We start from the raw sequence: 14,665 nt of genomic DNA, 5'->3' as shown, positions 1-14,665 counted from the left end.
TTGGGACAGGGGCAACAAAAGACTGGGAAAGTTGAGGAATGCTCATAAAACACCTGTTTGGAACATTCCACAGGTGAACAGGTTAATTGGAAACAGGTGTCATGATTGGGTATAAAGGGAGCATCACTGAAAGGCTCAGTCGTTCACAAGCAAGGATGGCGCGAGGTTCACCACTTTGTGAACAACTGCGTGATCAATAAGTCCAACAGTTTAAGAACGTTTCTCAACATGCAATTGCAAGGGATTTCATCATCTACAATCCAAAATATCATCAAAAGATTCAGAGAATCTGGAGAAATCTCTGCAAGTAAGCGGCAAGGCAGAAAACCAACATTGAATGCCCATGACCTTCGATCCCTCAGTCGCATTAAAAACCGACATCATTCTGTAATGGATGTTACCACACTGGCTCAGGAACACTTCAGAAAACCATTGTCACTTCATCTACAAGTGCAAGTTAAAACTCTGCCATGCAAAGCGAAAGCCATATATCAACAACACCCAGAAACACTGCCGGCTTCTCTGGGCCCGAGCTCCTCTGAGATGGACTGACGGAAAGTGAAAAAAGTGTCCTGTGGTCTGATGAGTCCACATTTCAAATTGTTTTTGGAAATCATGGACGTTGTGTCCTCCGGGCCAAAGAGGAAAAGGACTGTCCAGATTGTTATCAGCGCAAAGTTCAAAAGCCAGCATCTCTGATGGTATGGGGATGTGTTAGTGCCCATGGCATGGGTAACTTGCACATCTTTGAAGGCACCATTAATGCTGAAAGGTACATACAGGTTTTGGAGCAACATATGCTGCCATCCAAGCAACGTCTTTTTCAAGGATGTCCCTCCTTATTTCAGCAAGACAATGCCAAGCCACATTCTGCATGTGTTATAACAGCATGGCTTTGTAGCAGAAGAGTGTGGGTAGTAAACTGGCCTGCCTGCAGTCCAGACCTGTCTCCCATTGAAAATTTGTTGCGCACTATCAAGTGCGAAATATGACAATGGACACCCTGGACTGCTGAGCAACTGAAGTTGTACATCAAGCAAGAATGGGAAAGAATTTCACCTACAAAGCTTCAACAATTAGTGTCCTCAGTTCCCAAATGCTTATTGAGTGTTGTTAAAAGTTGCTTTGGATAAAAGCGTCTGCTAAATGTAAATGTAATGTAAAAGCAAAGGTGATGTTACACAGTGGTAAACATGCCCCTGTCCCAACTTCTTTGGTAACGTGTTGCAGGCATCAAATTCAAAATGAGTGAATATTTGCAAAAAACAATAAAGTTTATCTGTTTGAACATTAAATATCTTGTCTTTGTAGTGTATTTAATTGAATATAGGTTGAAAAGGATTAGCAAATCATCGTACTCTGGTTATATTTGTGTTTTACACAATGTCCCAACTTCATTGGAATTGGGGTTGTAGTACAGGAACCATAAATGTATGAAATTTAGTTTGTCAACCATGGCAAAGAGCATTTTACTGTTGTTAATATTATTGTTGATAGTGCTAGCTTCCGCAAACCTGACGGAGAAGCGGCTTAGAAAATGGATGGATGGATGGATAGTGCTAGCTTTACATATAATTGTCATGCAGCTTATCTTTGAAGATTCCTTCTGAAACTTGGTTTTACACCATCTGCATTCAGCCTGCAAACATTTTCTCTTTTGGAATTGAACTGTAGTACCATTTCTCCATGGCGCTTTCGGTTGGAATGACATTGTTTTAACTTTAACTGGTGCAATCTGGACCTTAACACTGGCAATTTTTGAGTTGAGCTATCCAACAAAATAGAAAACAGAATCGGGTGGCTTGCAAGGTGCAGAGCACATTTTATTAGTAAAAAGTGTATCTGGTGTAGTCTGGTCTTTATGTCTAGTGAATCCCATGTTTCAAAGAAAATAGTAATGATCTGATAAAGCAACATTGTTAAAAGTGGCTGATATGTTAAGACCCTTTGAGATAACCATATCCAGAGTGTAACCATGACAATGTGTCCGATTGTGTATGAAGTAATTATAATTAGGAGTACATCACAGTAAAGAAAATCATAGCTGGATAAACAGCTGTTGTTATTAATGATATTAATGGTCACAATGGTGATCATAACACCAGGCGGACAAAAACAAAAGGGCAAGGCAAAAGACATAGTCAAAAAAGCAGGAAAAAAGGTTCCAAATCACAGATCAGATACCCAGGGCAAAAGTACAAGAGGGACAAGGTAAAGGCCAAAAATCAGGAAAATGCAATCAGTATAAATGCTGAGTAAGTTCTCGAGTAAGCAATACTCAAACAATGAAGCTATTGTGTCATATGATCTCCCAGAGGAGTCTGGGAAATGAAGTCCGTCTCAGTCTGAGAGTTCGTCAAATGTGTGACAAGCGTAATGTTTACTGTCTGCAATGTTTGTTTATTTAAGCTAATGTTGTGGAGCTGTGATTAAAAATTACATTATTAATTGAGCAATCTACCTGTTATTTTAACTCTTAATCAAGAATATTTTTAAGGCCAAAACCAAAAACAGATTTAATTAAACAGTAACAAACTCTGCAGAGCCTTTCAGGGATTCTAAACCACTTTATTGGAAACAGATAAACTAGGAAGTCTTTTATAATCATCTAACCATGAAATGCAGGCAATTTAATGTAAGCCTTATTCCAGAAAGATGTGTAAATATGCACTAATGGAGTACACTGTGATCAGTCTCAGCACTCAAAACTTATTTTTTCTTAATTATTAAAATTTTTAAAAATTGTTTGTTTGTACCTCATTGTGTTCTGTACAAGTCTGCTTATTCTTAGAAAGACAAATGGAGAAAAGGAGGGAGGATTGTAGTGCGAGCACTGGGGTTTCAGGTGTGACTGTGTGGTGTTTGCAAATAGTTTACATGGATGAAGTATCAGGTAGGAGTATTTTGCACAGGGCTGTCAGGACCAGCTCAGACAATGATCAATAATGTTAACTAAAGGTATGGTAGTTGTGTGTTGGTCAACATAGCTTGCTTAGCTTTTCTAAGGTGATGTGGTAGAGAAAGGTGAAAATGCCAGCTCTCAATATATTTCTCCTTTACATAAATAGAAACTTATTCATTGGTTTCGAAAATCACATTTAATGTTTAATTTGACACTGGGCTGACAGTTTTTTTTACCCCTCACCTGCTTGCATTTCTGAATATACCTGGATCCTCTTACTCATTCCTTCTTTTTTTCCATACTTTACATTTTCCCAATTTAACTCCTCCACCTTTCACCCTTTACCTCAGTCCCTCCTCATTCCACATTCACTGAGTGGTCAAAGCAATTGTAATGAGGTGCAATGACTCCTTTGAGGTGCACCTATTATGCGTCCATACTGTAAACAACCAGTTTGAAGTCATGATGCACCTATTTCAGGCCCTGAATTTGTATTGAGAACTTACTTCTCTGTTTGTAGCAGGTTTTGAACTGCATGCTAGTCTCCATTGGTCTCTTTCATGTGTGAGCATGTCTTATCTGCACTTCCAGGACAGATGTATTCATTGTGTAGTTACTCAGATCTGCTCATATGCAGCATGCTTTATTATTTGATAGAGCTGTTAGAACTAAACTTCTGTTCACTCAGTAGAGACTGCAGCCCTCCTGCCTTCGCTTAACATGCTTTCCTTCCTTTAACTATGTATCTGGTACAGTGTGAAGGGTCAGTGGGCATGTTCAGGGACCACGGATTCCTGTCCACCTCCATTTGTAATAAATTCCTTTACTTTATTTGGTCAGAAAGAATACTGAATAACTCCTGAAGTAGAATTAGTGTTACATTAAAAATAATCTGAACAACTCAAAAAAGGAGCAAAATAGGAATTATTTTAAGGATGCTGTTACCAGTTTAGCATGCAGAGCAATCAAACGTGAGGTATATTCACCACTGAAGCTAACAATATGATAAAATAGCCGCTGATACATTTACACAAACAATATGAAAACTTTAGATGTCAAAATGAATAGTTTAGTGTTGTAAAGTGAGGAATTCCAAGATAAAAACAGATGTAAATATACTAAAATATGTAAACATCTACTATGCACTAACAGATATAAATATTTATCACTAAGAAAATCACTTGGTGCGCATAAATAGAAAATAATTAGGTTTGAGTAGCAACAAATTAATATTAAATGAATATAAGATTAAACTTACTCAAAGATATTTCAGGTTGAAAAATGATACAATCAGAATTTAAATGAATTGGTTATGGGTTCTGTGTCCATTCAACACCTGACCAGTAGTTTTAACATTAATGTCCTGAAAATTCTACTATTCCATTCTATTTCAAAGATTTGATACTATTATACAGGGTGATTCAAAAAGATTCATCCGATTTCAAAGTGGCATATTTTTACAACCGTGAGGTGCTTAGGAACCAATCACATATAAATTGAAAGAGGGAATCATAGAATTTCTGACTGTCACCAGAAGATGTCTGATGACCCCTGAGCAGAACGCATTTTGCATTCTGCACTTCAATAAGAGTGAATCTGTCATAACTGTGCAATGTGATTTTTCATGGGGGTACGTTAAGGATTCTGTTTGCTCAGTCGAGCATGGAATGCATTTGACTATCTCGTCAATGTTGTCCACACAGCTGGAAGAGATCATATTTAGCACTTGTAAAATTACATAAGAAACTTTATGCTCACTTAAACCTTTTACAATTTGCTGCATTGTTCTGTAATGATTTACAAGTGATTTACATTAAATATATCACTTTTGAAATCGGATTAATCTTATTGAATCACTCTTTATTCTATTATTACACCACGTTCCAAATTATTATGCAAATTGCATTGAAGTGTCATAAAGATACATTTTTTTGTTTCTCAATTAAACTCATGGATGGTATTGTGTCTCAGGGCTCTTTGGATCACTGAAATCAATCTTAGACACCTGTGATAATTATTTATCTTTACTATTTATTATATTATCTCCTCTAATTTGCCAGGTGAGCCCAATTAAAGGAAAACTACTTAAGAAGGATGTTCCACATTATTAAGCAGGCCACAGGTTTCCAGCGACATGGGAAAATGATCTCTCTGCTGCCGAAAAGCATCAAATAGTGCAATGCCTTGGACAAGGTATGAAAACATTAGATATTTCACGAAAACTGTGAAGAGATTTGTGGCTGATTCAGAGCACAGATGGGTTCTTGCAGATAAAGGCAGAATGAGGAAGGTTTCTGCCAGGCAAGTTCATCGGATTAAGAGAGCAGCTGCTAAAATGCCATTACAAACCAGCAAACAGGTATTTGAACTGCTGGTGCCTCTGGAGTCCCGCGAACCTCAAGGTGTAGGATCCTTCAAAGGCTTGCTGTGGTGCATAAACCTACTATTCGGCCACCCCTAACCAGTGCTCACAAGCAGAAACGGTTGCAGTGGGCCTAGACATACATGAAGACTAATTTCCAAACAGTCTTGTTTACTGATGAGTGTTGTGCAACCCTGGATGGTCCAGATGGATAGAGTAGTGGATGGCCACCATGTCCCAGCAAGGCTACGACGTCAGCAAGGAGGTGGCAGAGTCATGTTTTGGGCCAGAATCACTGAAGGTGTGAAAATGACCTCGGCAAGTATATAGAGTTTCTGACTGACCACTTTCTTCCATGGTACAAAAAGAAGAACCGTGCCTTCTGGAGCAAAATCATCTTCATGCATGACAATGAACCATCTCATGCTGCAAAGAATACCTCTGTGTCATTGGCTGCTATGGTCATAAAAGGAGAGAAACTCATGGTGTGGCCACCATCCTCCCCTGACCTCAACCCTATAGAGAACCTTTGGAGTATCATCAAGCAAAAGATATATGAGGGTGAGAGGCAGTTCACCTCAAAACAGCAGCTCTGGGAGGCTATTCTGACATCATGCAAAGAAATTCAAGCAGAAACTCTCCAAAAACTCACAAGTTCAATGGATGCAAGAATTGTGAAGGTGATATCAAAGAAGGGTTCCTACGTTAACATGTAATCCGGCCTGTTAGGATGTTTTTGATTGAAATAGCTTTTGATTTCAGTGAATGTGACCTCCTAATGCTGCAAATTCAACAAATGACCATTTTCAGTTTTTTACAACCTATAAAATGTTTTGAAACTCTGCTGTGCATAATAATTTGGAACAGTGCATTTTGAGTTTTTTTTATTTTTGAAGAATATACTGTTATCATTGGGAGGTTTGTTCAATAAAATTCAATTTATACTCTAACGGGTGATGACTTTTATTATACTGACTCATTTGCATCGACCATTTAGGAAAATCGGGGAAAAATATCATTTGCATAATAATTTGGAATGCGGTGTAAGATTTGATAGAAATACCACTAGTAAGTGTAGTGTGCAGCTACATTTGCTTCATGTGCTATTTATTTGTTAGGCAACTAGTTAAGCAGCTAACTTAGTCTAGCTCTTATTATCATCATCATCATTATCAAGTTATTATTAGATTATAACATTCTCCGATACAGCTCTTCATGGATGACTCACATTCACAATTCAACCATTCTGGTAGAAGAAGATATACTCAGTGAAGTGCTTCTTCATTGCTGTAATACTGACACAGAGAGCATCACAAACACAAGTACACAAGTACTTCAGTCTCTTTCCTTTCAAACAAACCTCATACAAAAGAAATACAGGCATATAAAACATATAAAAAAAAACATGAACATTATATGCTTAAATGCTAAAGCACATACTCACTATGAACAACAAACAAACCACCCTTACTTGTTTTTCTTTTTTTAATATGTCTCATAGTCGGTGTATTTTCTGGTCTGTTTAGTATGTTACATGGCATACATGTGTGCACTCACTATGACCGATTCCTTGTATATTCAACACACATAACAAAATAAAGTGATTCTGAAAACACCAGCTGTTGCCTATTTTCAGTTTGTTGTCTTGCAGTCCTTGAAAGTTCAGTATCTCCATTACAAAGCTGTTCAGTTCTGCCCAGCACAGATAAATGTTCTCTGCTGCAAGTTTAAGGGTCATTGCAGTACCACAAATTGTTGTCATTTTAAGCTCATGCTTTAGAAACAGCATGTAATAACAATAGGTGTTTTCTCCTCTAAAAACAGTGATATTGATTTTTAAATCTGGGCTGGAAGCACAATTCCCTCTAGACTCTCAAAAAGGTGTTATGGTTACACTCATTACAGCCCATTTCCACCACTGCTCCTCGTGCACTTGTGTGTTGTTGCAGTCTTTAAATACCTGAAGCTCTTCCCACAGTCTGAGCAGTGATATGGCTTCTCTCCTGTGTGAATGCGCTGGTGTTCTTGGAGATGACACAGCTGAGTAAAACTCTTCCCACACTCTGAGCAGTGATACGGCTTCTCTCCTGTGTGAATGCGCTGGTGTCGATGGAGAGAACTCTGTTGGGTAAAACTCTTCCCACACTCTGAACAGTAATATGGTTTAAACCCTGTGTGAATGCGCTGGTGTTCTTGGAGAGTACTCTGTCGATTAAAGCTTCTCCCACATTCTGAGCAGTCATACGGCTTCTCTCCGGTATGAATGCGCTGGTGTTGTTGAAGATGACTTTGTAGAGTAAAACTCTTTCTACACTCTGAGCACTCATATAGCTTCTTTTCTTTGTGAATCAGCTGGTGTTGTTTCAGATGACTCTGCTGACTAAAACTCTTTCCACACTCTGAGCAGTGATACGGCTTCTCTCCTGTGTGAATGCGCTGGTGTTGCTGGAGAGTACTCCTATGATTAAAACACTTCCCACACTCTGAGCAGTGATATGGCTTCTCTCCTGTGTGAATGCGCTGGTGTATTTGGAGAGTAGTTTGTACAGTAAAACTCTTCCTACACTCTGTACATTGATAGGGCTTCTCTCCCGTGTGAATGCGCTGGTGTTGCTGGAGATTACTCTGACGATTAAATCTCCTTCCACATTCTAAGCAGTAGTGAGTTCTCTTCTTGCTGTTTTTCTCTGTTTGTCTGAGAGATGAGTTCATGTGCAGGGTACCAGATGATGTTTGCTGAGTGCCAGAATGTCTTCTGGAGGCCATATTCTTATATTTACTTTGTTTTAGCAGCTTAACACTACTCTAACTGGATGTTTATGGAAGTATGTTTGAACAGTGTCGGAAGTTGGACCTTAGGAGCAGAACTTGAAACAGAATGCCAGTCATTTCTAGAAGAAGAAGGGAAAAAAATCTAAAGTTAATGTGAGATGCAACATAAGTTATCTAATTAAAACTAACCACTCAATAATCAAGTAATTAAACAAACTCTTCCAACAGACATATAGACCACTGAAGTCATGTTGTCTTTATGTCCATAAAAGGTAAGTATGGGTCTAAGCTGTATTTCTGTATAGTAAAAATGAATGTGTTTCATTAACAAAATGGTGGTTAACAAAATGGTTTCAAAATCAATATGCTTTATCCATTTTTCCTGTACATGTCACAACTTCCTGTAGTTTACCAGGTATTTCAGGAGCCAAAATATACTTTGTTATTTGCAATGTTTTTGGGTCTGTGAGATAATTTGACCCAAAAGGCATTTTTACAGTTCAGCTGCAGACAATTCCAGAAAACAATTTGTGATCCTCTTATGGTGTTTACTCTTCACATCATGGGCTCATTTTAACAGCTGATGGATGATCTGAAACCAAAGATACTTTGCTCTTACAGAGCAAGAGAGGACTACAAATCATATAATACTTCCTGCTTGTAATTTCATTGTTTGCAATAGAATTAAGAAAGGGAAGTTAAAGACATCTGAAAGACCAAGAAAAATCTCTGGGGGAAAAAAAAACTTCTAAACTGGTTAGGTGTGCAAAGCAAAACCCCCACAATACTGCCAAAAACCTGCAGGAACATGGAAACAGTGATACACTGCCCTACAGTGCACTGCTGTTGCATCATCTATATGAAAGAATTATAAGAAGGTAACTGTGATGTCATTACAATTGTTTTATAAAATTGCTTTACAAAAGTTTGCATGACATAGTATCTTATTGCCTCAGACTTAAGAATTAAAACTATGTTAAACAAATTCTCATTATCGCCATCATTCATTCCCCCACAAGTGCTGTGACAAAACCCAGCGTCTTTACTTTGTTACATTAAACTATGAGCTGTTTTTATGCTGTTTGCAGTGAAAGAAAACTAACAAGAAACCTTTACATCAAAGATCACACTGGCCAACCAAAATGGCGAATGTAATCTCCAGTGTTTGAGGCACTGACGATAAACTGCAAACTGTGGTGATACATTGCATTTTTGGCTGCATTTAGAAAGAAATTCATATCATCACAACCATAATTCAGGTACTTTTGTTTTTGATATTTAATATACTCCCAATGCATATAACCACTTAAAATTGACTATTTTATTGGTAATGTCTTTTGACTTTGATCTTCCAAATATGGATTTACAGCATTTAGCAGCGACTTGCGATATGCAAGAAAAGGTATATTCTTAAGCATAAATTACACGTTTAAAAAATAAAATAGATGAAAAAAAAATCTGACACTATATTTAAATATACTGACATATCTACAACCTCAATTCCAAAAAAGTTGGGATGCTGTGCAGAATGTAAATAAAAATAGAAAGCGATGACATGCAAATCATGTAAACCATATAAAATACTACAAAGACAACACATCAAATGTTGAAACTGAGAAATTTGATTGTTTGCATTTTCCTTTAACAGCACTCTGTGAGCGTTTGGGAGCTGAAGAGACTGACTGCTGTAGTTTTGCCTATTTTTCATTTCACAACACACCAAATGTTATTAGTGGGTGACAGATCTGGACTGCAAGCAGACCAATTTATCACTCAGACTCTCTTAATACAGAGCAATGCTGTTGTAATACATGCAGAATGTTATGTCATTATCCTGCTGAAACAAGCAAGACCTTCCCTGAAAAAGACATATATGGGATGGCAGCATATGTTGCCAAAACAAATATATATCGTTCAGCATTAATAGTGCCTTTACAGATGTGCACGTCACCCATGCCATGTGCACTAATGCCCCCTGCCCAATACCAACATGAATACTGGCTAAACTGTGAACTGTGTGCAAGCCTGGTGGTCTTTAACCCAGAGGATGCAGTGCCCATGATTTCCAAAAACAATTTCACATGATTTTCACATTGATTTGTGAGACTGAAATAAATACAGAGGCATTAAAGTCTTTTATATCAAGGTCAAAATCTTGGTATCAGTCCAACACTAATTAACACAAACACACGCACAGCTTTATGCACTTACCCATTAACAAAGCTTCATGCAGATCTCTGCTGAAAATCAGTTCTTGAATCTGAAATCTCAGTCTCTGAATCTGTGGAAAAATATAAATCAAAAATCACCTGGAACTTCACAAAAATCCAGTTTTAGCTCTTAATGTTTTTTAACACAAGTGGTACTAACATGCAATGATATGCTGCAATACAACACAACTCTTTTCATTTACAATCTTTTGTGGAATACTTTTAAGTGCATCCTATCAGATTAAAGTGGGCGGGGAGAGGTGGGGCTTATGCTGTTGATACATTCAGGCTCAAATGACTATGTTATTCATATGGGGGGTATATTTTTTCACTCAGTGTGACAGATGTTGAAAAATGTTCTACTGATTTTTTTTTCGTCATTTAAGCCCAACAAACCTCACATTATACATTTTTTAAATCATTACATGCCAAATCTAATGGCAGGGCAATATGATCATGGTCTGCTTGAATGATAACTCTGCACAAATAATCAGAGTCAGGGGATTATGCAGTGAGGGATTTGGCCTAGACAAGAAATCTCTGATCTTTAAAAAAAATCCTATACATTACATTCCTAAAATCAAAGAAAAAAAATCCCCTACACCAGGAATCAACTTAAGTTAGCCTGACACAGAGATATAAGTCCTATTCTTTTTTTAACATTTTTTCCAGCTCACACTTTTGCCACCCAAAACGCTATCCCTGTGCTGTCGCCACAGTAGCCCTAGTGACTAATTCAAATACATGCCTCATTTTACCAACAACAAGATCGTTACCAATGCATCTGCATTTACATCAGAAACTGTTTAGACTGCAAATGTCTGCAGGAGGATTTACTTCATACTGAAAAACTGTTCCATCACACTCTATATAAAGACATTAACACCTTTCCGGCAGCACTTTTTCTAGAACAAACTCTTTTCTCACCACATTTCTACCAGTAATTATACAACTATACTCACCTTGGATAATATCAGTCCATGTCAGTCAATATTTCTACATTTATTTCAGTTACACAACCAATAAGGCATGAGCTCTTTTTGGACACAAGTAAATGGTAGATCTGCTTTAGGTGTTGACAAAGTGACTGAAGAAGAGAAAGTCATAAAGGACGCATCGGTTTTCATGACAATGAGTGTTTTTACATTCTCACTGATAATATGATCAATAATGTAGGAGATGACTTGATAACATTAACATACAAAAGTACAGAAGCACATTAGAAAAGCCAAAATTCACAAAAAGACATGTTTTTGGAACTAACTGGGCAAAGTTGGCATGAAACCAAAGCGGTATTTTAACCCACTAGATAAGAGCATTATTACCACTTTAAACGAAGTGGTTGTCTAAGTAGTATATACCGTATAAAGAATATATAGATCAGAAACAAACCCTTATACGTTTGTCAAACTAGGAAGTCATCGACAAAATATTCTGGCCTAACAGCTCAAATTACTGAGCTCTGGTATGAATGAAGCTGTGTTGTCTAATATATTTTAAAACCATCAGATCTTACTGTCAGAGCTCAAATATATCTCCAGCTGTTTCCGTGAATGAAGAACGGCGAGTGTTAAAGCGTCGGGACAGCTTCCTACCTTCAGCAGTTCAGCTCTTGTTACTGTTTCTCCAGCCACTCTGTATGAGTGCAGAGGCGTGGACAGCTGACCACAACACAATCTTCTGCTTCTCCACTTTAGTGCTGTTGGAGAAAGTTACAGAATTAGCGCCACCACCTGGCCTGAAGCGGCTTCACACTAGAATCACGCGATTACGAAAACAGCCGAAACGGTCGTCATTTAGAACTCCACCCGTATTCAGTCAAACCTCGCCTTCAGCGCTCTGACTGGGTAATAGCATATGGTGCTGATTTTATGCAGCATTGAGATACACATTAGAGAACAAATACTTTAAATTATAATGCGCAGAACAACTTTCACGCAATAAACAGCACAGTAGCTCCTTCAGTGACAGGCTGGTTGACGTGACGTGGTTGACGACAATGCGTGAAGGAGCGCTATCACAGCTCCTTCCTTCCTGCTGCTGTTAGACTGTACAACCAGCATTGCTAACAGTAGAACCACCGCCCCCAATTAGACATTACATACCTACGATATGTAAACTGTGAAATCTCTATTCACTATTCCTGAGTGCAATATAATCAATACTTCATGTATTTTTAAAATATATCTATATGGTAAAGATTTTTTTGCTTTTCTATTCTTAATGTTCATATTGTTAACTCCTCACCATCCCATGTGTAACAAGCATCAGTATCTTTATATGGTTGATTTTTGTAGATAGAGTTGATATTTTTTACCTTATTTTTTACTTTTAGTATTAGATATTTTGGTTATAACAAGTAACAATTTGTAAACACCTTGTTAAGTAATTATCAAGGTTGTTATTTCTCTTCTTGTTGCTTCTTTTATTTTCTTGAGTGCCTTGCTGCCCCTTTGCTACTGTAACACTGAGAATTTCCCTGTTGTGGGACTAATAAAGGATCAGCAACTGATACACAATTTTCAAAATTATATCGTCTCATCTGGACACAATGATGTAAAAATAGCTCATTCATACTAACGTATGTACGCCCTGCCATACTCTTTTAAACAAAAAACGCACGTAAAGTCAGTTTAAGGACGTTTAGAAGACGTTTACATAATGTTAATTAACGCTAGTAGCATCGTAGATAAATTTATTTTTTTGTGAAGCATCAAAGTACATCTATGACAGCTGGGCAGCCAGTTCTTTTTCTTGCCTGCTCACTCTAAAGCTTTACCTCAGTGACTGAAGTCAGGACAGAAGCAGCTTAGAGGAGCCTGATCACTTCCTGTCTCTCCCGTTGTATTGAAAACGAGTCCTCAATGAGTGGGATAAAGGAAGCTAAACAGCTAAAAACGAAAGCCTGAACTTGTGTCTTAGCATTTGTGCGAGACCTTCCTTTGATTTGGGAAAAATGGCTCATCAGAGCCGTGGCAGCGCTTTCGTGCGCTCTCCAGGGTGCTGAACCGCTGAGGCGCTTTCCCCTTCGGTTTACAGTCTGAACATGAGCACCTGACACACATTAACAAGCAGCTGATGGATGCTAGAGGGGATCTTAAAAGAAGCGCCTTAGGTCCCAAACGAGGGGCGTCGACAGACATGTGACTTTGTGCACATGTGCCCTACCACTTCGCTTCTACTTTGTTATAATACCACTGACAGTTGACTGTGGAATATTTAGTAGCAAGGAAATTTCACAACTGGACTTGTTGCACAGGTGGCATCCTATCACGGTACCACGCTGCAGTTCACTGAGCTCCTGAGAGATATTTGTAGAAGCAGTCTGCATGCCTAGATTAATGGTTTTATACACCTGTGGCCATGGAAGTGATTGGAACACCTCAATTCAATGATTTGGATGGATGACTGAATACTTTTGGTATGTATCATAGGGTTTAAAAAATATGGGGGCTCGTCCAGGCCTTTGTTTTCCTCGGGGATTTGAGATTTGAGTTATATATGGTTTTGGGCATGTGATGTCGGATGGTTGGTGTTGGTCGCTAGTTTCTCTTCATGTGTGTTGTGTGCCTACACAGAATGGCTATGGGGTAAATTTGATCTGCATGATTTTATTTCTAATCCGAGTTATGAGGCACTAGATACATGCAAAAAGGACGGTCTCTCTTGCTTTTGAGGGCTTTGTTGAAGTCTGAGATCCGTAAGCTTGTTGCGAAGCGGTTAACAGAGGTGGGTGTGTTGACTGCGACACATATGGTGGATACAACCACAGTCAGTTTGCTTGAACCAGTGCTTTCTCCTGAAAGGGAGGTTTCATCTGGCCGGGAGGTTACGCTGGATTGGGTGGAGCCGGTTGTTTCTGGGGAGCCAGGAAAACCGAACGTGAACGCTGTAGTTAATGAGGAGCTTGGGGTAAGACCTACTCTGCCTCCTTATGCGCCGTCTTCTGCTGTGTCCTCTCACACTTCTCTGTCTTCGACGGAAAGTCGTGTTAAAGTTCGTTTGGCTCGTATTGAGTTAGAGGCAAAAGAAAGGGCTGAAGCTCAGAAATCTGAGTTTGACTTTAGGTTGGCTGGACACATAATGGAGCTGGAGTGCGAAAAGGAAATCAAGTTGCGTGAGCTGGAACTGAAGGCGAGGGAGCTCGCCTCTGACCAGCAACAGCGACCAGTTTCTCTGGCGTACTCCACCCCCACTGTTTCTCCTGCTCAGCCTCAGGCTGGTACACAAGAGGCTGCTGTGTCTTCTGCTCCTGAGCCATACACCACCCCTTTTGATTTAAGTAGGTATGTTTCACTGGTTCCCCTGTTTAGAGAGAGTGAAGTGGACACTTATTTTAACATATTTGAGAGACTTGCTACTACTCTACGTTGGCCTAAAGGTGTGTGGGCAGTTCTGCTACAATATAGACTAGAGGGA

At 38.7% G+C, this 14,665-nt stretch overlaps 1 protein-coding gene across 2 annotated transcripts; it reads right to left on the bottom strand.

Annotated features, from left to right (window-relative positions):
* Positions 1 to 1,798: 1,798 nt before the first annotated feature.
* Positions 1,799 to 11,918, bottom strand: LOC108435309 (zinc finger protein 525-like). Of its 2 annotated transcripts, none has more exons than XM_037531636.1 (3): positions 11,842 to 11,918; positions 10,248 to 10,317; positions 1,799 to 8,155 (listed from the first exon to the last, which is right to left on the bottom strand). In XM_037531636.1, the coding sequence occupies exon 3, from the start codon at positions 8,028 to 8,030 to the stop codon at positions 7,164 to 7,166; it is 867 nt and encodes a 288-aa protein (XP_037387533.1). In that variant the 5' UTR covers positions 8,031 to 8,155; positions 10,248 to 10,317; positions 11,842 to 11,918; the 3' UTR covers positions 1,799 to 7,163. The 2 variants fall into 2 exon arrangements, with proteins under 2 accessions (XP_037387533.1, XP_037387534.1); XM_037531637.1 differs by having other exon boundaries at positions 11,763 to 11,871.
* Between the last annotated feature and the right edge of the window lie 2,747 nt (positions 11,919 to 14,665).

Source organism: Pygocentrus nattereri, chromosome 20 (genome assembly GCF_015220715.1).
Source record: "Pygocentrus nattereri isolate fPygNat1 chromosome 20, fPygNat1.pri, whole genome shotgun sequence".
Classification (NCBI taxonomy): domain Eukaryota; kingdom Metazoa; phylum Chordata; class Actinopteri; order Characiformes; family Serrasalmidae; genus Pygocentrus; species Pygocentrus nattereri.
This window is presented reverse-complemented; position numbering and strand designations above follow the sequence as displayed.

Bases quoted from the DNA above. Each gene is read 5' to 3' on its own strand.
- LOC108435309 (XM_037531636.1), bottom strand. From the start codon at position 8,030: ATGGCCTCCAGAAGACATTCTGGCACTCAGCAAACATCATCTGGTACC.